The sequence below is a fragment of the Triticum aestivum genome, chromosome 5B (genome assembly GCF_018294505.1).
Source record: "Triticum aestivum cultivar Chinese Spring chromosome 5B, IWGSC CS RefSeq v2.1, whole genome shotgun sequence".
Taxonomy (NCBI): domain Eukaryota; kingdom Viridiplantae; phylum Streptophyta; class Magnoliopsida; order Poales; family Poaceae; genus Triticum; species Triticum aestivum.
In genome coordinates, this window is record NC_057807.1 from 700,612,714 (window position 1) to 700,635,736 (window position 23,023).

Sequence of the window (23,023 nt, forward strand, 5' to 3'; positions counted from 1 at the left end):
CCCCAGGCTGGAGCCATCCCGACAAGGAGCCCATAGTGAGGCCTCACGGCAACCGCCATTGGGGAAAGAACTGTTGGAATCCCATCATAGGCGTCGTCACCACAGCTCGAAGGAGGTAGGTTGCGCCAAAGACAATGAAAAGCCCCGCTGCTGAGAGGGGACACCGCCCTCCAGAGGACATCCCGCCCCACACCATCGGGCTGCCATGCCGCTCGCGCAACAACGCTACGAGGTGAAATTTTCTTGGAGGTCGGTGCCAAGAACACCAGCATGCATGGTGTGGCAGTTATCCAAGGATTTGAAGCACATGAACTTGAAGATGATGCGGGTGTCCAGGTTGGAGGAGGAAGACAAGGTGACAAACTACGTAAGGCTAGTCATGTAGCGAGCTATGGGTTGAAGAGAATCGAGTTGTGGGGTGAACACAACCCATTAAAAGGAGATCCTTGGACAATGAAGCTAGTTGGCATCAGGTCAAGGAGCGACTCATGGATGGATCCTCCTCACCTGTTGAGATAATCATGTGTTCCCCGCAAACACTCCCTCCATCCCAAAATACTCGTGAATGTATTTAATTACATTTTAGTATTAGATACATCTGTATCTAGACAAATCTAAGACAAGAATTTTGGAACGGATGGCGTACTAGATTGCTGCGGACCTTGCAGTGTAGTGCCTATCTAGATTATGTGTGTGTACTGCAATGTGTCTCTGGGAAACTTGCTCGTAATGGACTTCCAAATTTGTTCACATGCTAGGGGCATCATTGAAATTCTCCTTCGCCCTACCTGCCACTCTGGGAAACTTTCTGGTAATAGACTTTCAAATTTGTGTAATTAACATCAGCACTGACGCTACCGCAATGAAAGCGGACACTGAAATTCTAGAGGGTTTCACTTTTCAGAAAAGCATACATCAACCAAACACACGAAAGACCTAATCTGTTTCAACCGAATAACGAGAATGGTAACAAGGACTCTTTTTCTATCAAGCAATCAGCCAGAGATTACATAGCAAAAAAAGAAAACACACATGACGTCTCCATCCCACAGTACAAATCACAACTTCACCGAGCTGAAAGCGCATCAGGAAACACGGCGGTCTTATTGAATCACCGAGCTAAATATATGCCAGAGGAGCGTGTCAAGGTAACAAGCTGCGGTGTTACACAGCAAACTACCCAACATGATGAGAAGAAAAAATAGCAATTCTTCGGAATGGTAACAAACCATTATCCGCAGGAAGTTGGTCGGCCGAATGCATCCACACAAGATGCATGCATGCCGGTCCCCTTGCTCTCAGACTCTCGTTTATCTCGTGTTTCCGGTCGCATAAATCCTTCATATCAACATTAACTTGTTTACTAAATTTCACTACGCCAAAAAAAAGGTCTGGAACATATCATTGTTATTAGCTCATGACTTTGGCGACGACTCCGGCACCGACGGTCCTCCCTCCTTCCCTCAGCGCGAATCTTAGACCTGGACAGCACACGACAGACAGATGAAGTTCTTCTCTGCTACTATAAAGAGATTCAGATGACGAAAAGTTCGAAGCAATGTAGGCGTACCTGGTTCGAGTGGAACAGGCAACATCAACTCAAAGATTGCGGTTACATTGTCACCAGGCATAACCATCTTCACATCCGGAGGCAACTCGATTTTCCCACAGATATCAGCTGTCCTGAAGTAGAACTGTGGGCTATAATTCGAGAAGAAGGCAGTGTGGCGACCACCTTCATCCTTGGTGAGGACGTAAATTTCGGCCTCAAACTTCTTGTAGGTCTTTACGGTGCCAGGTTTGCACACCACCTGATGTTGTACAAAATGTCAGCAAGTGAACAACAAAAGGCAGCAAGTAATACTGGATGGGGAGTGTCACAAAACATGCAAGACCAAGATGAATCAAAGGGATGCAGCCACAGAAATAAATAAATTGAAAAGGCCTGTGCATAAGAAATATTCGTTGGTGATAACAGAGGCAATTTCCTGATACAACTGTTTGCCCGAAGACCTATATGGCTAAGAGCAGAAGTAAATTTAGATCCAACATCTACATGTTCAACCAAGAATCTGGCTTACTGACCTGGCCACGCTCAACATCACCACGCTTAAGACCACGGAGAAGAAGACCAACATTGTCACCAGCCTGCACACACACAGTTATTTGTAAGCACGAGACTCAGCATTGACCAAGAATAATGCAAGGTCTACTTTCAGAAATGTTACCTCTCCATGATCCATCATCTTTTTGAACATCTCAACACCAGTAACTGTAGTCTTCACCGGACCACTCTGTGACCAGGAATATGTTCCATCACGATACATCAAGGTAGCAAACATAATGAGTAATAAACTTGTGAGGAAAACTAGGAAACTAGTGTCACTAGTCTTTGCCTAGTGTTGCATCTGGCTCATGTGTGCATAGCAGATACAGAAGAACTACACCTACAAGTAACAATCTCATGTGAACTTTATTGGGATTTACCATGACGTTATGTATTTGATTATTTCGTGAAACACAACAGCTACATAAAGCTAGTCAAATTCACGCCAAAAAAATCATTAATGGCCACCCATTGGTCAGGGACATAATAAGGTCTTAAATAAACAAGTCAGATTCTAACTCACCTCTGTCAAACCTATGACCTCAACATCCTCACCAGTTTTAATTACCCCCTGTTCAATACGTCCAGTCACAACAGTGCCACGACCCTGCAAATTGAAACCAAATAATCAATATTAGAATTGCCTGCCAACAATAAGATCAGGTAAGAGACAAATGTATCATCTTGACATTATGGTTTATTTATGTAGCCAATTATCTTAACTTCTCAAAGATACTAATATTCCTGATTATAACAATAGATAGCACAGAAATAATGACCGCGGACGGACAATTAGAATTAGCTACCAATGATAGGATCAGGTAAGATAAATGTATGATTTTGTCAGTAGTCATTATGATTTATTATTTATGGAGCCGCTGATCTTAACTTCTTAAGGATATTAATATTCCTGATTATAACAATAGGTAACACAGAAATAATGACTGCAAACGGATAGTTTTGAAGTTCAGAAATTGAGTACACAGAAACATTGCCCGAGATTGTTGTGTCTCAGTGTTTCAGGGTACAATGATGCAGGGTCTGATTAAGTTAATCAGAATGGCAACCATAGATACCCCAATTAAGGTCAACTATTAAGCAAATAGAATAGCCAAGATGGAAGTATATTACAGAAGCATAATTACGATAGTCTGGTCATGCATAATTTAGTGCAAATGCCACCTTGGGGAAAAAATCATCTATGGAACAAGCCATAACATCATAGAACATAGGAATAAATTGCTGTGTAATCTGACATAAGTAGCCTAACACCACATTGCATAGTACACCTATCATCAAACAATGGAGATGTCTTAATTCTTGTACATAATAGTTCTCTAGGCTTTCTAACAATCAACCATCAGAGTAAAAATGTAACATCACAGTGGTTAGTGCACCAAACAGAAAATCTAATCACCTGGATTGAGAAAATGCCTTCGATGGGCATCAAGAAAGACTTATCAAGCACCCTCACAGGATCAGGGATGTACGAATCGACGGCATCCATCAGTTTCAAAATAGCATTCTTTCCAATCTCCTCGTTTGTTCCGTTCAAGGCTGACAAGGCAGATCCACGGATGATAGGAATATCATCGCCTGGGAACTTGTAGAAACTGAGGAGCTCTGCAGATAGAAGGGAGGCAACAAATTTCCATTACAGCAGGAATATAACCCACCAACCAAAAACAACAAGGACAGCTGAAAAATGCTAGAATACCTCGAAGCTCCATCTCCACAAGTTCTAGTAGCTCTTCATCTTCAACAGCGTCAACTTTGTTCAAGAAACAAACAAGTGATGGCACGCCAACCTATAAAAACACAAGGGAGAAATGTCCATCTGGTCAGAACTGCAAAGCTCACATGCTAAAGAGACAAACTGCTGCGGAGAATACAGAGAATTTGGAACCTGTCGAGCTAGAAGAATATGCTCCTTTGTTTGTGGCATGGGGCCATCAGGAGCGGACACGACAAGAATACCACCATCCATTTGAGCAGCACCGGTGATCATGTTCTAAGTAATCCACAGAAAATTAAAGGCATACAAGCATCAGAGAAGTGTGTGATAGACAGTTAATGAATCTGAAAGCTCTAAAATGCAAAGTTAAGGCATGGTAAGTAGTATTCTGATATGAGGGATTCTGCTGGAAGTTCATGAAGGTCAGTCACCCAGATTCTCAATTTGACATGCAAGGCATTCGTCATTTCTCTGTACAATAATTTCTCTAGATCATATAACTCAACCCAGAACAGTTACCTTGACGTAATCGGCGTGCCCTGGACAGTCCACGTGAGCATAGTGCCTCTTAGCAGTCTCATACTCGACATGAGCCTGTGCACACAAGAAAATAAAAAATAAACATAGCATCAGCACTTATCTGCAAATGGAGATGAACGCAGAACAATATTCTGGCCCGAAATGTCAGCAGCAAGGACTACTAAGGCCGGACCGTAGAGATGGTGATTCCTCTGGCTTTCTCCTCCGGGGCCTTGTCGATCTCGTCGAACGCCACCGCCTTGGCGCTCCCGGCCTCCGCCAGCACCTGCCACAAGACTCACTCGTTCAGAATTCAGATCACAGCTACACACGGCGAGCCACTCAAATTCGAAGCAACTCGAAGCAGAGCGGGCCTGATCTGACCGACCTTGGTGATGGCGGCGGTGAGGGTGGTCTTGCCGTGGTCGACGTGGCCGATGGTGCCGACGTTGACGTGGGGCTTCCTGCGGCACACACAGATTCAGCCGAGAGACCACTAAAATTCAGGGGGGAGCGGGGGAGGGAAAGCGGATCTGGGCAGAAAGGGGCGGGGAGGGGGCGCTCACGTGCGGGTGAAGGTGGCCATGGACCTGGCCCAGAGGCCAGCGGCCAGCGGCGGCGGCGGCGGGGGCTGGGGGCCTGCGGCCGCGGCGACGTCCGGGAGCGCGGCGGGGCCGGAGATCACGGCGGCGCGGAGGGCCGGGTAGGCGAGGGCGCGGCGGGAGCCGCCCCGGAGCACTGCGGCGGCGGCCATTGCGGCGGCGGCGGCGGCGGCGGAGGGGTGGGATGGGTTTTAGTTAGGGCTTTAGGAGGAGAATGGGTGAGGAGGAGGAGGCGGCGGCCACGAAGAGAAATGGGAGATGCGGGCGGCTCCCGTTACTTCTACGTCACGGTACGACCCGTGGGCCGCGCTCCACACGGGCTTCCGGGCTCGGATTGCTCGGACGGCTCGTGTGCTCTTCTGGCGGCCCAGTATTTTTCTGAATCACTATCTCTTTTCTCTAAGTTTCTATATCTCCATCTCTGCTCGGATTTGTGTGGTGACGAGGTTACAAGGATGATCATCCGAGTGCTTGATGGAGCTGATTTCCCGGAGGAGATAAACAACAAGTTCATCGTATTAATTCCCAAGATCTCCAGTCCAAAAGTTTTAGGACAATTTCGGCCTATAAGCCTTTGCAACGTAATCTACAAGATCGCGTCGAAGGTCTTGGCTAACCGGCTGAAGTTAGTTCTCCCCGACATCATCTCTGAAGAGCAGTCTGCTTTTGTCCCTGGACGACTTATTACAGACAACTTTATCACGGCCTATGAGTGTTTGCACTATATGAAAACCAGGAAGGTGAAGGGTAATAGGTTTTGTGCGCTTAAGCTTGATATGATGAAAGCATATGATCGCTTCGAGTGCCCATATCTGAAAGCGGTTATGATCAAATTGGGTTTCAGCCCCAGATTCACGGAGACTATTTATGAGGTGTGTGACTTCGGTTTCTTTCTCCGTTTTGTTTAATGGTGGTAGTTTGGATGGTTTCAGGCCTTCACGTCGGCTGCGGCAGGGAGACCCGATCTCGCCATGTTTATTCCTGCTTGCAGCGGAGGGACTTTCTTGCTTGTTGAAGTCCCAAAATGGTGTTCAGGGAATAGCAGTGGCACTGGAAGCCCCGTTGGTTAATCACCTCCTCTTTGCCGACCACAGTCTACTCTTTTTTTAGGCTAACAAGGCGTCTGCTACGCGTGTTAATGGGCTCCTTAGAGCTTATTGTGATGCATCCGGTCAGAGGATAAATGTGGACAAATCTTCGATTTTTTCAGCAAGGGGGTAGCAGACTCGGCAAAGGTTGCGATCAAGAATATCCTCGACGTACACAACAAGTCGCTAACTGAGAAATATTTGGGATTGCCTTCGGATGTAGGCAGAGCAAAAGAAGGATCTTTCAAATCTTAAAAGACAGAATCTGGAAACGGGTTCAAGGTTGGATGGAGAAGTGTCTGTCAGCTCGAGGGAAAGAGGTCCTTATCAAATCTGTAGCCCAAGCCATCCCAACATATTTGATGGCATGTTTTAAACTACCTCGGGGTTTATGCGAGCACATCAATAGTTTGATCCGGAAATTCTGGTGGGGGAGTAAAAACGGCGAGAGAAGGACAGCATGGGTGTCGTGGAGAACAATGTCAAAACCAAAGTTTATGGGTGGCCTGGGTTTTCGAGATATCGAGATGTTCAAGTTGGCTCTACTTGCTCGTCAATCTTGGAGGTTAATGCAGCAACCGGAATCCCTGAGTGCTTGAGTTCTTAAAGCTCGGTACTACCCAAATATAGATTTGCTGAATGCCACGTTGGGAAATGCCCCTTCCTAGGTCTGGCGTTCTCTTTTGGAGGGGCGGGACATTCTGTCCTTGGGGCTTATCAAGAGAATCGGCTCCGGCGCAAGCACTAATGTTTGGCATGATAACTGGCTGCCGAGGGAATATAAGTTGAGGCCCATTTGTGCCCGTTCAATGAACCCTCCGATGATGGTATCGGACCTTATTAATCCTGTCACCCGGTCATGGAACAAGCAAGCCCTAACTAATCATTTCATCCCTGCTGATGTTGAGGTCATTCTCAATATACCGCTCGGCACCAAGCAACAGGAGGACTTCTGGGCTTGGCATTACGATAAGCGAGGTTCTTTTCGGTAAGGTCAGCATACAGATTGATTTGTGCTATCAAAACACAAAGGGAAGATTGGCTTGAACATCGACCAGGCCATTCTAATATTATTGCTGACAAAAACTCATGGACCCAGCTGTGGAAGGTGAAGGTTCCTTCAAAAATCCAAGTTTTTGTGTGGCGTTTGGCGCATACATCAATTCCGACAGGCTTGGTTAGACATGAAAGGCATATGGCAGATTCTCCATCTTGCTCTATCTATGGAGCAGAGGAGGACACTTGGCGTCATTCGCTACTAAGTTGCCGCATGGCAAGATGTGTTTGGGCTTTGGAGGACGATGAGCTGCTCGAACATGTGATATCAAACCAAAACGAAGATGCAAGGCTTTGGCTGTTCTAGCTTTCTGAGACAACAAATCAACAAGGCCTAGCTCGAATTTTAGTGACTATGTGGGCGATATGGTGGGCCAGGAGGAAAGCTATCCATGAGAATGAATATCAGAGCCCGCTTTCCACCATGAGCTTCATAAAGAGATTTTTGGAGGAGCTAAACATAGCTAACTTGCACAGACCCAGGGCAAATGAAGCACGAGCGGTCCGGCAGAGTGCCAAAGTGTGGCTACCGCCTTCGGGCGAGGCTGCAAAATTCAAATGTGATGGGGGCCTGTCAACGTTAGGAGACAAGGGTGCGGCGGGAGTAGTATGCCTTGACAATTTTGGGAAATTCTTGGGTGCTTCAGCGATGGTTTTTGACGGCCTCACCGACCCGGCTAGTCTGGAGGCACAAGCATGCAGCGAGACACTAGCCCTAGCCCGGGATTTGAATCTGCAAGATCTTGCCATTGCCTCAGATTGTGCAGAAGTGATTTCAAACATCAAATATGCAGGCTCTCCCACTTATGCTCCTATCCTTAGAGAGATTCAAACTAGTAGCAATAATTTTTCTTTTGTTGAGTTCCGTTTCGAGAGTAGAGACAATAATTTTGAGGCCCACTCGCTAGCTAAGGGAGTTGCGCCTCTCGCGGTGGGCCGCCATGTGTGGCTAGGGGTTTTGCCAGAGATTGCTTGTATTCCGGATGTCGTGAACTTGGAATAAATGTTGGAAATATGCCCTAGAGGCAATAATAAAATAGTTATTATTATATTTCCTTATTCATGATAATTGTCTATTGTTCATGCTATAATTGTGTTATCTGGAAATCATAATACATGTGTGAATACATAGACCACAACATGTCCCTAGTGAGCCTCTAGTTGACTAGCTCGTTTATCAATAGATGGTTACGGTTTCCTGACCATGGACATTGGATGTCATTGATAACGGGATCTCATCATTGGGAGAACGATGTGATGGACAAGACCCAATCCTAAGCATAACACAATATCATGTAGTTCGTTTGCTAGAGCTTTTCTAATGTCAAGTATCATTTCCTTAGACCATGAGATCGTGTAACTCCCGGATACCGTAAGAGTGCTTTGGGTGTACCAAATGTCACAACGTAACTGGGTTGCTATAAAGGTATACTACAGGTATCTCCAAAAGTGTCTGTTGGGTTGACTCGAATCGAGACTGGGATTTGTCACTCCGTATGACGGAGAGGTATCTCTGGGCCCACTCGGTAATGCATCATCATAATGAGCTCAATGTGACCAGGTGGTTGGTCACGGGATCATGCATTACGGTATGAGTAAAGTGACTTGCCGGTAACGAGATTGAACGAGGTATTGGGATACCGACGATCGAATCTCGGGCAAGTAACGTACCGATTGACAAAGGGAATTGTATACGGGATTACTTGAATCCTCGACATCGTGGTTCATTCGATGAGATCATCGTGGAACATGTGGGAGCCAACATGGGTATCCAGATCCCGCTGTTGGTTATTGGCCGGAGAGCTGTCTCGGTCATGTCTGCGTGATTCCCGAACCCGTGGGGTCTACACACTTAAGGTTCGGTGACGCTAGGGTTGTAGAGATATTAGTATGCGTTAACCCGAAAGTTGTTCGGAGTCCCGGATGAGATCCCGGATGTCACGAGGAGTTCCGGAATGGTCCGGAGGTGAAGATTTGTATATAGGAAGTCCAGTTTCGGCCACCGGGAAAGTTTTGGGGGTCACCGGTATTGTACCGGGACCACTGGAAGGGTCCCGGGGGTCCACCGGGTGGGGCCACCTATCCCGGAGGGCCCCATGGGCTGAAGTGAGAATGGAACCAGCCCCTGGTGGGCTGGTGCGCCCCCATTGGGCCTCCCCCTGCGCCTAGGGTTGGAAACCCTAGGGGTGGGGGGCACCCCACCTGACTTGGGGGGCAAGTCCCCCCTTTGCCCCCCCCCCTTGAGATTGAATCTATAGGGGGCCGGCGCCCCCCGGGCCCCTATTAAAGAGGGGGGGAGGAGGAGAGAAAAGTGAAACATGAATATGACCTTCTGAACCAATTTTACTTTAATTTATTTACCAAGCTTCTCATCAAAATATAAGGTGGATCATGGGCACAATTTAATAAAAAATATTCACACAAACACATTAATATGGTCTGGGAAATCACAAGTAACATACTATAATATTTATATCCCGTTGCAACACACGGGCATTGTCCTAATTTTTCTATAAAAACTAGGCTAGCCTTTTTATTAGTCTCTCAATGGGAATAATCAGTGAACAAGTTATGAAGAGAGATACTCCCTCCATTCCAGAATATAAGGTGTATAGATTTTATTGAAGTATAAGTAGATATTGATATATACAATAAAAAATAAACAAAAATATATAAATACTTTTCATAATGGATCTAATGGTACAAATATGGTGTCATGGATATTGATATATTTTACTAAAAAATCGGTCAATCATGCACATATTTAACTTTTGAAAAAACTAATGCACGTTGTGTTTTGGAAGGAGGAGAGCGAGGTCAAGAAAACCGTTTGCATCCATAGTGCAAAAGACTGACGTCGTCAGATCTGCTACTTACTGGATACTACTAGAATCACAACTCAATGAATCAAGTGCAAAATTGGTCGATCATGCACATATTTAACTGCATGCAACTCTTTGTGACATTCAAATAGTTTTCGACGAGGAGAGTAAAAGAATCTAGTTTCAACATAAGCAACAAATTGATAATGAACGTATTCGTCTAATATAATGATTTCCTAGTTGTCCTTGTTGTTTTTGACTTTTTGTGTCTCCACACTCTGGCCCACTTAGCCATCTGGCGCCATGCTGAAGAAACCTTCTTATATGTTCATCAAGCTTCTCAACGATAGTTTTGTTCATCAGAACTCAAGATCTATGTTGAGAGGGGATGTTCGATAGGAAATATACAGAACAAAGAGATCCCACAGGATAGTTGCAACCCACATATTTTTTTTTCATCAACAAACAAGTTGGTAATCCCAATATTCATGTCAATTCTCTTTCACAAAGCTTGGGATGCAAAGGCGCATTTCCTCCATTCCTTCTAAAAGCATCTAGCACTCCTCTCAAGTATTTTTTATGCTCCTTGAGTGTCAACTGAATTAGGCCAACAACCTTTTTGAAGCGTTTAGGTTTGATGTCGATAGTCTCAATATAATTTTGGGAATAAATACATATATTCAAATAGATCGGATGATATGAAAAACATTCACTATTTAACTAGAAAAGTTCAAAATGAAACTCTATAACTTAAAGTTCCACATTATTATTTTCACTAAGTAAACAAGTAAAGGCCGGTGGTTAAGTATAATGTCAAGTAGACCTAAGTGAATATATTTCACACTTTCTTTATTTGTCTCACCAACCGCCTAAGAATATTGAAGTCAATCCCCACAATTTTCATGACACTGCTAACACAGAGCTTGTCAATAGCTTTCTTTTGCACCTCGCAATATGACTAGGACTAAGCCTCCCTCCTCTTAATCTCCGTCAGCGAGCCCGTACATTCACCCTCCCCTTGATAGCTGCTCTGACGAGCGATGGTGGTCGGAGCGGTGGTGGTCGCGAGATGGGTTATGGTTTTAGTCCTTGCAGGGGCGACACTTCATCCTTGAATTGGTCTTCCAAGATCCGATCCTTCTCGACGTTGTCCATCAGGACGGATTCGACGGAACTCCAGTGTAGATTCCTAACGGCTTCTCGGGGATGCAAGGTTAGGGCTTCTTGTCATGCGTACGCGATGACGAGATTCACTGTCAAGTTCTTCAGATTGATTCAAGGGTTCAATGATGGTAATCATGGCTCTGAGGCGATGGTATTTAGGGGCATGTGCACGAATAATTCCCAGCTGTCATTGACAAGTTCGAGCCAGTTTCGGTGTGGCCGTGCCAACAACGACATGTCGACAATGATCATTCGATGGTCCAGATACCTCAATGTAATTTTTAATATATTTTATTTCATGCTTTATACTCCTATATGAACAATTATAATTGTTTTTATTTTTTTGCCAAAAAAAGAGAAAGCTCATCAAGGAACTCATTGCCTAACTCATCATGACAACACCATAAACAAATGATATCTCACGGATCAAATTGGTGGACATGCATCCCAAAGCTTTTTTTGTATTTTTAGGGAAGCATAAGTTATACTTACACGGAGTCTAGCCACACTCCACACAAAATGCCACCCCATTTTCCCCATAGAGTGAATCCACTTCCAGAAGAACAAACTTCCTAAAAAGAATGTTGGAGATAAATATTTTCCATACTCCTCTCTGGCAGGCCCAAGAAATCTCAGGCGGCCCAGCCCACAGTACTGGCTTGCAGCAGGAGGCCTTCTCGGCCGGCCACAAAAAGCTCGCGAGGAAATGACGGTTCTGCCACCCAGTCAACCACAGCCACGACTCATCCCTCCTCTGCCTGCATCCGTCGCCGCCGGCGCGCGACCTCCACACGCCACCCGCCGCGATGGCCGCCGCCCCCTCCGCCACGGCGCTCGCCGGCGCGGCCCTCCCGCTCCCCTTCTCCGCGCGACCTCAACCCGCTCGGTTCTCCGCGGTGGCGCTCCCCCGGACGGCCCCTCCTCCCGCGGCCCTGCGGCTCCGGACCGTCCGGCGCCTGGCGGCGGCGGAGGGCGGCGGAGTGGCGGCGGGCATGAAGGACACGCTGGACAAGGTGGTGTCGGCGCACAAGGTGGTGCTGTTCATGAAGGGGACCAAGGACTTCCCGCAGTGCGGCTTCTCCCACACCGTGGTGCAGATCCTGCGCTCCCTCGACGTCCCCTTCGAGACGCTCGACGTGCTCGCCAACGACGCCCTCCGCCAGGGGCTCAAGGACTACTCCAGCTGGCCCACCTTCCCCCAGCTCTACATCGACGGCGAGTTCTTCGGCGGCTGCGACATCACCCTCGGTATGCACATTCATATGCGCTCTCTGTCTTCTCCTTCCTCCCACGATTACGGTTCAAAATTTGAGAATTGTTGCTGTTGATATTGCGGTGTGAGTTGTTCTGTGGCATGCCTATTTCTAGTATCGGGGCATGGCAATTCGTTCATTAACCTGGCATACTTTCGGTTGAGGGCGATAGTGGTAGATTTGGCATGGGGAAACTCCGTAATCCATGTCTGTGTAGCTGTTCCAGACTTTCAGGCATATAATTGGCTCATGTTGAAGGCACGGTACATTCATGCTGCTTCTTGTACCTGAAAGAGGTTGGGGTAGTGTCAAGTCTTAGTACTCCCTCTGATCCAAATTAGTTGATGCTGTACTAAGTGAGCGTCAATTAATTTGGATCGAAGGGAGTAGTTGAGTAATTCATTTTCAATAGATAAACAAGGATTGGATTGCACTCGGCACTCTGTTGCTGTGTAAACTCCTTGTCTGTGTAGCTGTTTCAGTCATATAGTTTGGTCATGTTGAAGGCAACATACATCGTTGTTGCTTCTTGTAGCTTAAAGGGTCTGGGGCAGTGTCAATATGTCTTAGCTGCATCGGATAAACTAGAGTCGGAGTGCAGTCAGGCACTCCGTTGGTGCAGAATATTTTCTGCTTTCCTTTGCCATTCTAGCTTATTTCCTTTCCTTTGTTTGGAGTAAAAACTGGAAGCTTAAGAAACTATATTAGACATTTTGTAAGTTGGAGATGGGAAAAGGTTGGGAACATGATATGATAGAACAGGGTCGATGTGAAATACAACCTAAAGTATATCGGTTCACCAAGATGCATTGGCTCACGGAGTTGAAGGGCCATCAGGACAAGTGACAACTGTAAGTAAAAGCTAAAAAGTAAAAGTCTCAAAACATGTTATAGACATTAGACGGAGGAACTAGCATCGTGAGTACTTAGCTATGACAAAAATGTGTTATTTGCGTGTTAAAGTGTGTGTCCCACTTGGTCTATGTACTGGTTTCGTCCACCTGCTCCAGTGTTTGTGTGTGTGGGAATGCCTCAGGGATTCCGTGCTGTAGAACTTAGCCAAAGTGTCGGGACCTGGGAGAGTTGCTTACTTAGAGTTTGTAGCCAGCTTTAGAGAGAGAAAAAAGATTGTGTTGTCATGCCAATATTTGATTAGCTGAGTTCTGATCAGCAACTTCGTTGTAAACTAAGAAGCAGTTTTGTTCCTTCCACAATTTTTTCAGGATGGATTTAGAGTTCCTTTCCTATAAGTTAATTTGAGGACAAAAAATTCATCTTTTCTATATGATCAACAAAAGATGCTTTATGTTCTTGTTGCTGATTCGAATCCAAGGCACGCTCCAGCACCTGCTCACCATCATTACCATCACCAAAATAGTTGCATCCCCACTATTTGCACCACCTTGGATAGGTATAAAGTTTTCTTGTCTATGCCGAAACAATAAGTTCATTTCATCCCAGGATGTTTTGGACTATTGGGAGGGTCAAAGTCTGGTGATAGTGTCAGACAATAGGGAGCACATCTGGTCATGTGGCTTCCAAATCCCCCGAACAAATATGGATTCCTATAATCACAGCTGTGTCTTGTGACTTCTTTTACAATTTGAATGATTTGAAGAGAGCTAACCACATTTGCCATGTGGTTGTGACTTTGATCATTCCAAGTGTTGCTTTCCATGCTCTAAACTCCAATGTAGTAGCACTTGAAACAGTGAGCCCGAAATCTCAAGTCTCAAGATGGGAATATTGCTGTGTTTTTTGCTGTAAGATTCCCCTCTGTGCTATGCATTTATCCTATTTGTGACGGGAACGTTATCAGGAAGAATCATCATATTGCAAGTTGGTAACCTTCTCTCGCGGTTGCCAACATCAAACCGACCAACATTGCAGCAGGAGAGGAAATCATTTGTTGTGCCCCTGTTTCAACTCAATTAGCATTCATGACCGGATACTTTCTAGTATACATTAAAGCTCAACCATTCTTTTTATTTATGCTTCAGTGTCAAATGCATGAAATAGTGCGAACCTCTGGGAACACCAATTTCAGAACCGGTGCGAAATTCCAGCCGCACAGCTTAAATTTGGGGCAAGCCATTCCAATGAAGTAGCAGATTAGGCGTTGTTGATTCCATGCTAGGAATGTACGGCATTCAAGCTTGAAAAGATCAGCTTGCGGATCTATACCTTTATGTAATCTAGAACATCTGAATCCAGTGTGATGAAAATGTGAGATTTTTTGCATCAAAATTAGGATTATCGAGAAAGATTAGTGTCGCTCTTGGTCTATGGACTGGCTTCTTCAGTAATCTGCCTCAGGGTTCCATGATCTAACTTAGCCAAACTGCCGGGACTTTGGAGAGTAGGGAACACGTATGCTGATGTGGCACGCACTTAGTAGAGCTTGTAGTCAGCTTTAGAGAGAGAAAAGAATGAGAATGCCATGGCTCAGTGCCAATATTAGATAAAGCCAATTTCTGGGATCAGAAATTATCATGATACATCGATACTCAGACTAGCTGAGTTCTGATCAGCAGCTTTGTTGTAAACTAAGAAGCTGTTTTCTAGCTTCCACAGGTTTTTTCAGGATGGGTTCAGAGTTCCTTTTTTACAACTTAACTTGATGGCAAACAATCGGTCTTTGTTATGTGAGCAACAAAAGATGCTTGCATGTTCCTGTTGCCAATTACTCCCTCCGTTCCTAAATAATTGTCTTTCTAGAGATTTCAACAAGTGATTACATACGGAGCAAAATAAGTGAATCTACACTCTAAAATATGTCTATATGCATCCGTATGTGGCAGTCTATTTGAAACCTCTAAACAAACAAATATTCAGGAACGGTGGGAGTAGAATCCAGGGCGTGCTCCCCCACCTGCTCACCATCATTACTATCACCAATAGCTGCATCCCCACTATTTGCAGCACCTTGGATTTTGATAGGTATAAAGTTTTCTTTTCTAGGCCAAAACCTTGCATAATAAGTTCATTTCTTCCCAGGAAGTGTTGGGGCTGTTGGGAGTGTTAAAGTCCGGTGATGGTTGTCAGACAGTAGGGATCACATCTGGTGATGTGGCTTGCTCCAAATACCCCGAACAAATATGTCCTCCTATAATCATAATCATGTCTCGCCACTTCAATCATTCCTAGTATTTCTTTCCTTGCTCTAAAGTCTAAACTCCAAAGTACTAGTAGCAGTTGAAATAGTAACCCCGAAATCTCAACTCTCAAGATGGGAATATTGTTTTTGTTGTGTGGGAATATGGCTTTGTTTCTTGCTTTAAGATTCACTCTGTGCTATGCATTTATCCTATCTGTGACAGCAACATTATCAGGAAGGACCATCGTAATGTAAGTTGGTAACCTTCTTTTCGCGGTTGCCAACATCAAACCGGACAACATTGCAGCAGGAGCAGATCTCATTTGTTCTGCTCCTGTTCCAAGTTCAAGTAACATTCTGGCCGGATACTTCTTAGCACACATCAGAAGTTCAAGTCTATTGTTATTATTTATGCTTCAATGTCAATGATATGGAATAATGCCAGCCTCTGGGAATACCGATTTCCAGGACTGGTGCAGAATTCCAATGACTTCTAGTCAAGGAGCAGCAGATTATGTGTTGTTGACTCATGAACTGAAAGCTTTATTAGACCAATTCCAGGACTTCTTAGTTTTATTAAGTACAGATGACAAATGTACAACATTGCAGCGTCAAAAGGATCAGCTTGTTGATGAAAAATGTTAGATCTTGTTGCATCAAAATTATGGTTGTCTAGAAGGATTAGTGTCAGTTTTTCTCTTATACCCATGATTAGTGTTAATGTTTCTTGTGTAGTCGTTTTTGTTTGATATCAGTGCTTGAATGAACCTAGTTTTTAACGCTTGCGGTGTTGTATGTTTTGCAGAGGCATACAAGAGTGGGGAACTGCAGGAGACGCTGGAGAAAGCAATGTGCTCTTAGCAAATGACGGGTGATATCATACAGGAAACCATTATATATGGCTCTAGCCCTTGTCGATGTACGCACTCTTTCAGCCCATGGCAGAGAGCTGGAGATGCAGTTGCCAAGTTGTAGATGACTCAAATTATGAAGCAGTGAGTTCCAAATGTACAATGCACTTTGGCTATGGTAAATTTTGTGCAATGTGTGGTCAATTGTATAGTATCAATCGCTTGTATGATGGTTTCCTGTGACATGGAGGGCAACCCTGGGGAGGGCCTTTATCTGCAAAAGTGGGTGCTGACACTGTTTCAAACGACGAGGAAATAAAGATGCCATGCATCATCTATTTTTCACTAGGGTCGTGAGTGTTCTCGGTCTTCTCTTTACTGTCTCTCATTCTTGTGTCGACAGAAATTCCAAATAGCATGTTTTCAAGACTTAAGTTAACGTCACATAATTATGAGTCATTGCGCTGACATGATTGTCTGGCACCAATATGCGTGTGATCGCTGTTTGGACTGTGTACAGAAGGTGCAAGAACCTACAGCCACAAGAAGAGAGGAGTTTAGTGCATGCTTGTATTGTTGCCAAAATCTGCTGAACCTGTTCTTTTTGCCATGATCAAAATGTCGGTCTTTGTTTAGATTTTTTTTAGGCTAAACACACTCCACTTTATTATTGATATCAAGGTTTGTAGGAATACAATGAAGATCAGGAGGCTGAAATAGCCAGCAGGGGCGTCTTTTAGTACTTTAGTAAGACCTAGAGTGTATTTAGCGAGACCATGTGTCTCGACATTAGACCTCCTTCAAAGATAAAGGAACATGATACAAAATCAGCAGCCAATATGATAATTTCACAAACTATACTGCCATGCCCTCCTCCAGAAGCAGACTTGATGTCCTTGATGACCTCCTTAGAGCATCTCCGACGGCAACCCTACAATAGGGCACACAAAAGTAGTAGTTCTAAAGCATCAAAACGTGGGTTTTAGGGCACCTCACAATTTTCTTCTCCAACAACAACCCTAAAGTACGGCACCACAATTGCATACATATTGAAACAAATAACATCAAATGAATTCAAAACAAATAAAAGACAAATAGTACGAACATAACATCAAAGTCCTCAATCCACAATATCAAATTATTACATCATCAATCCACAACCTCAAATTCAACATAAATTGTTCATCACACATGAGATCTTTTTGCCCCTGCCATGCCCACCACTCCTCGATGAGATCTTTTTGAAGATCTTCGTGCATATCGGAATCTTGAATGTCTACACCTCAAGAAAGGGTCAGATGTGGTTTTCCCTTATAAGCGACTGCATCAGTTTTCCCATGAGTTCATAGAAGGTGTAATCCAAATCTTTCCCACACGCATTCTCAATGGTCATGTTGTGCATGATCACGTGGGCCGTGATGATGTACCAAAGGATATGTTGATCCCAAAACCTAGCCAGTCCTCGCACAATAGCAAATTGGGCTTGCAAAATCCCAAAAGCCCTCTCCACATCTTTTCTAGCAGATACTTGAGCATTATGGAAGTAGAGTTCTTTCTTACCTTAGGGTCTTGAAATTGACTTCACAATAGTAACCCACTTCGGATATATATACCTGCCGCAAGGTAGTATCCCAAGTTGTATGTGTGGTTGGGAGACCATATTCCATTATGCACAATGCGGAAGTCACGTTCTGGATGGTGCTAGTCCAAGATTTCCGGTGCAATGCCTCATCTGCTCGAAGGACCGATCATGTTGCTTCACATAGTTGACAATGTGAAGGAACAAATTCAGAGACATCCTAAATAGACGGTGAAAGTATTGCTCTGAATACACCAGAATGGAACAAAATAGTTGCACACCAATCTTTTGTGCGCCTCTAGCCTATCCCTTCAAATCAAATCATGCTCCTAAACCGAACCATCATGCTTCGGTTTCTTGTTCATGTGCATCATCAAGATCAAAGCAATGTCCTCATGTTCGGTCATGTCATAGTCCTTTCTGGACGAGGAATCATCCCACGAAGAGGATTCAAATGACTTCATCTTCAATACAAAATATTTCATTACAATCTACTCATTTGTACACAACAAAACAAATAGAAGCAAAAACAATTTACCTTCCAGGCAATTCCTCGAACACCACGAGTGTGAGGAGGAGGAAAACAACCAGTAGCGCGTCGTAGCCGTGATGGTCAACTAGTAGCACACATTTCTGATTACAGACCCTGTTTGCCGCGTATCACACACATCTTGTTATATTGAACCGTTTATGTTCTCTTGTCTCAACACAAACAGTTCATCCGAGTGAACCGCATGCCATATATCGCACACACCTTGATCTGGATGACCGTTTCTTTTGTGTTGCCTAATCACAAACAGTTCATCCTAGTGAACCGTATGCTGTTTATCGCACACACCTTCATCTGGCTGCCTGTTTCTTTTGTTGCTCCTCATCGCAAACAGTTAATTGCACTGAGCCGTATGCTCTACACCACACACAAAACTAAAATCTGAACCGTGTTTGATGCATCCGTCATCGCAAACGTTTTGCACCTTTTTGACGGGGTTTTTACACCACCGTTTGCGATTAATGCATCACACACAATTTCGTCAAAAGGTCTCTGATCGTAGTGTCGTGTTGGCAGCATCCTGCACTAGTGAAAGCATCAACTACGGAACACTATTATCATACTTGAACATTGGACGTGGCTAATATTTGAGTGTGTTTCATGAATGGATCAATGATTGAGCATGATGCGATATGGATAACTTTCTTTAGCGTTGATATTTTGAAAGTCACGGTTGCTTGTTGATATGCTTGACTATTAAAGTCTTATGTCAAATTATAGACTATTGCTTTGAATCATCTAGAAGTCCATATGTCCATCCTACAAAGAAAAAAAAATATGATAAACATGTTAGGCAGCATTCCATATCAAAAATTCTGTTTTTATCATTTACCTACTCAAGGACAAGCAGAAATTAAGCTTGGGGATGTTGATACGTCTCCAACGTATCTATAATTTTTGATTGTTCCATGCTGTTATATTACCATTCTTGGATGTTTTATAATCATTTTCTACCAACTTTATACATTTTTTGGGACTAACCTATTGACGTAGTGCCCAGTGGGAGTTGTTGTTTTTCCTTGTTTTTCACTTCGCAGAAAATCAATATCAAATGGAGTCCAAATACCACGAAACTTTTTGGGGATTTTTTTGGACCAGAAGACAGCTTGGGAGCCAAGGAAGTGCATGAGGGGAGGCCCGTGGGGCCCACTAGGAACCAGGGCATGTCCTAGGCCCCCGGCGCGCCCTGGTGGGTAGTGGAGCCCACGGGGTCCTTTCCACTGCCTCTCAACTCTATAATTACCAAGATATTCCATAAAACCCTAGATGAGTCAACGAAAAATTGTTCCAGCCACTAGTGGAGGATCGGCCAATAGTCCCGGTACATAAGGGCCTCTAGTCCCAGTTCCCCAACCGGGACTAATGGGTCGGGAATAAAAGCCCCCCCCCTTTAGTCCCGGTTCGCCACGACCTGGGACTAGTGGTCGTCCACGTGGCTGGCAGCGTGCAGCCGTGAGGGGGGGGGGGATCTAGTCCCGGTTGGTGACACCAACCGGGACTAAAAGGCCTGGGTTTTTTTTTTGAAGGAGGGGCTTAGGGGTTTCATATTGTTCCCTGCTACCTCTTGAGCACTGCGTTGGTTTTCCCTTGAAGAGGAAAGGGTGATGCAACAAAGTAGCGTAAGTATTTCCCTTAGTTTTGAGAACCAAGGTATCAATCCAGTAGGAGGCTACACGCAAATCCCTCGTACCTACACAAACACATAAGAACCTTGCAACCAACACGATAAAGGGGTTGTCAATCCCTTCACGGCCACTTGCAAAAGTGAGATCTGATAGAGATAATAATAAGATAAATATTTTTGGTATTTTTATGATATAGATTGGAAATTCAAGATTGCAAAATAAAATAGATCGGAAACTTATATAATGGAAAATAGACCCGGTTGCCATAGGTTTCACTAGTGGCTTCTCTCAAGATAGCATAAGTATTACGGTGGGTGAACAAATTACTGTCAAGCAATTGATAGAAAAGTGCATAGTTATGAGAATATCTAGGCATGATCATGTATATAGGCATCACGTTCGCAACAAGTAGACCAAAACGATTCTGCATCTACTACTATTACTCCACACATCGACCGCTATCCAGCATGCATCTAGAGTATTAAGTTCATAAGAACAGAGTAACGCATTAGGCAAAGTGACATGATGTAGAGGGATAAACTCAAGCAATATGATATAAACCCCATATTTTTATCCTCGATGGCAACAATACAATACGTGCCTTGCTGCCCCTGTTGTCACTGAGAAAGGACACCGCAAGATTGAACCCAAAGATAAGCACTTCTCCCATTGCAAGAAAGATCAATCTAGTAGGCCAAACCAAACTGATAATTCGAAGAGACTTGCAAAGATAACAAATCATACATAAAAGAATTCAGAGGAGATTCAAATATTGTTCATAGATAATCTTGATCATAAATCTACAATTCATCGGATCTCGACAAACACACCGCAAAAAGAATTACATCGAATAGATCTCCAAGAAGATCGAGGAGAACTTTGTATTGAGAATCAAAGAGAGAGAAGAAGCAATCTAGCTAATAATTATGGACCCGAAGGTCTGCGGTAAACTACTCACACTTCATCGGAGAGGCTATGGCGTTGATGTAGAAGCCCTCCGTGATCGATTCCCCCTCCGGCGGAGCGCCAGAAAAGGCCCCAAGATGGGATCTCACGGGTACAGAAGGTTGCGGCGATGGAAATAGGGTATGTAAGTATATATATAGGCGAAGAAAGTCGGTCAAGGGAGCCACAAGGGGCCCACGAGGGGCCCACGAGGGTGGGGGGCGCGCCCACCCACCTGTTGCGCGCCTCCCTGCCTCGTGGCCGCCTCGTTTCTTTCTTGATGTCCACAGCAAGTTTCCTGTATTACGTTTGTTCCAAAAATAACTCTCCCGAAGGTTTCATTCCGTTTGGACTCCGTTTGATATTCCTCTTACGCGAAACACTGATGGGCAAAAAAACACAATTTGGGCTGCGCCTCCGGTTAATAGGTTAGTCCCAAAAATAATATAAAAGTGCTTAGTAAAGCCCATTAAACATCCAAAACAGGTAATATAATAGCATGGAACAATAAAAAAATATAGATACATTGGAGACGTATCAAGCATCCCCAAGCTTAATTCCTGCTCGTCCTCGAGTAGGTAAATGATAAAAATAGAATTTTTGATGTGGAATGCTACCTAGCATATTTCTCAATGTAACTTTTTTATTGTGGTATGAATGTTCAGATCCAAATGATTCAAGATAAAAGTATAGTATTGACATAAAAATAGTAATACTTCAAGCATACTAACAAAGTAATCATGTCTTATCAAAATAACATAGCCAAAGAAAGCTTATCCTTACAAAATCATATAGTTAGGCCATGCTTCATTTTCGTCACACAAAATACTCCCATCATGCACAACCCCGGTTTCAGCCAAGCAATTGGTTCATACTTTTTAATGCGCTTCAGCTTTTTCAACCCTCACGCAATACATGAGCGTAAGCCATGGATATAGCACTATGAGTGGAATAGAATATGATGATGGAGGTTGTGTGGAGAAGACAAAAAAGGATAAAGTCTCACATTGACGCGGCTAATCAACGGGCTATGGAGATGCCCATCAATTGATGTCAATGCGAGGAGTAGGGATTGCCATGCAACGGATGCACTAGAGCTATAAATGTATGAAAGCTCAACAAAAGAAACTAAGTGGGTGTGCATCCAACTTGCTTACCGACGAAGACCTAGGGCATTTTGAGGAAGCCCATCATTGGAATATACAAGCCAAGTTCTATAATGAAAAATTCCCACTAGTATATGAAAGTGACAACATAGGAGACTCTTGTAACACCCCTATGTAATGATGCTACAGTAATCCTTGGGGTTAAGTTAATCTTTTTGCTAAACAAGTGTTTGATCATCATTGTCTAATACCTCTTTCAAATTCCAGTTGAATTCAAATTTCAAATTCTGAGTGAAATTCAAAAATGCTCAAACATGAAAACTAAAATGTTCATCATGTGGAAAGTATTCTTCTGGTAATATTGGTGGTGAACTAACATTTTTCCAAAATGTCTAAGTTCCCTAAACTAGTTAAAACTGTGGCTAAAGCAATTAAATTAAATGCCTTTTTAATTTATAAAAATTGCAAACTATTTCAAAAGCCTCACAATCTTTTTGTGGCAGTGCCCAATAATCATTTGTAATTGTTTTGGCCAGTGGCTTATTTTTGCAAGGTCAATTAAAGAAAAGAGGGGCAAAAGCTGCTGAAAAAGAAAAATAAAAAGAAGTAAAAAGAAAAGGGAAAAGGGAAACCCCCCGCCCCTGGGCCTAAGGCCACAGAGACATGCCCAGCCGGCCAGGCGCATCTTCCTCGCTGGGTCGCTCCTTTCCCCCTCCTGTTCCTCCGACCGTGCCCACGGTCGCCGCCGAACCCACCTCACTGACCACGTCGCTACAGGCGCCACAGGGAGGATAAGGACGCCAGCATCAGCGCCCTGGCTTCCGCCGAGATCTTTTCCCCCTCACCACTCCCCCCTTCTCCCTCTCCCCCTCCTTCATTTTGGAGAGGAGGCCGACGCAGTCGCCGCCGTGCCTCGCCCGTCCT

The 23,023-nt window shown here is 44.3% G+C and overlaps 2 protein-coding genes across 2 annotated transcripts; one reads left to right on the forward strand and one right to left on the reverse strand.

The window, feature by feature from the left end:
- Nucleotides 1-1,085: 1,085 nt before the first annotated feature.
- On the reverse strand, nt 1,086-5,206 carry LOC123114345 (elongation factor Tu, mitochondrial). Its single transcript, XM_044535785.1, has 12 exons — nt 4,928-5,206; nt 4,750-4,825; nt 4,555-4,647; nt 4,362-4,436; nt 4,014-4,118; nt 3,825-3,915; nt 3,525-3,730; nt 2,631-2,714; nt 2,229-2,294; nt 2,086-2,148; nt 1,571-1,811; nt 1,086-1,481 (listed from the first exon to the last, which is right to left on the reverse strand). The coding sequence occupies exons 1-12, from the start codon at nt 5,113-5,115 to the stop codon at nt 1,411-1,413; spliced, it is 1,359 nt and encodes a 452-aa protein (XP_044391720.1). The 5' UTR covers nt 5,116-5,206; the 3' UTR covers nt 1,086-1,410.
- Nucleotides 5,207-11,798: 6,592 nt separating this feature from the next.
- On the forward strand, nt 11,799-16,642 carry LOC123114346 (monothiol glutaredoxin-S7, chloroplastic). The gene is made up of 2 exons (XM_044535786.1): nt 11,799-12,341; nt 16,249-16,642. The coding sequence occupies exons 1-2, from the start codon at nt 11,900-11,902 to the stop codon at nt 16,302-16,304; spliced, it is 498 nt and encodes a 165-aa protein (XP_044391721.1). The 5' UTR covers nt 11,799-11,899; the 3' UTR covers nt 16,305-16,642.
- The last annotated feature ends 6,381 nt before the right edge of the window (nt 16,643-23,023 follow it).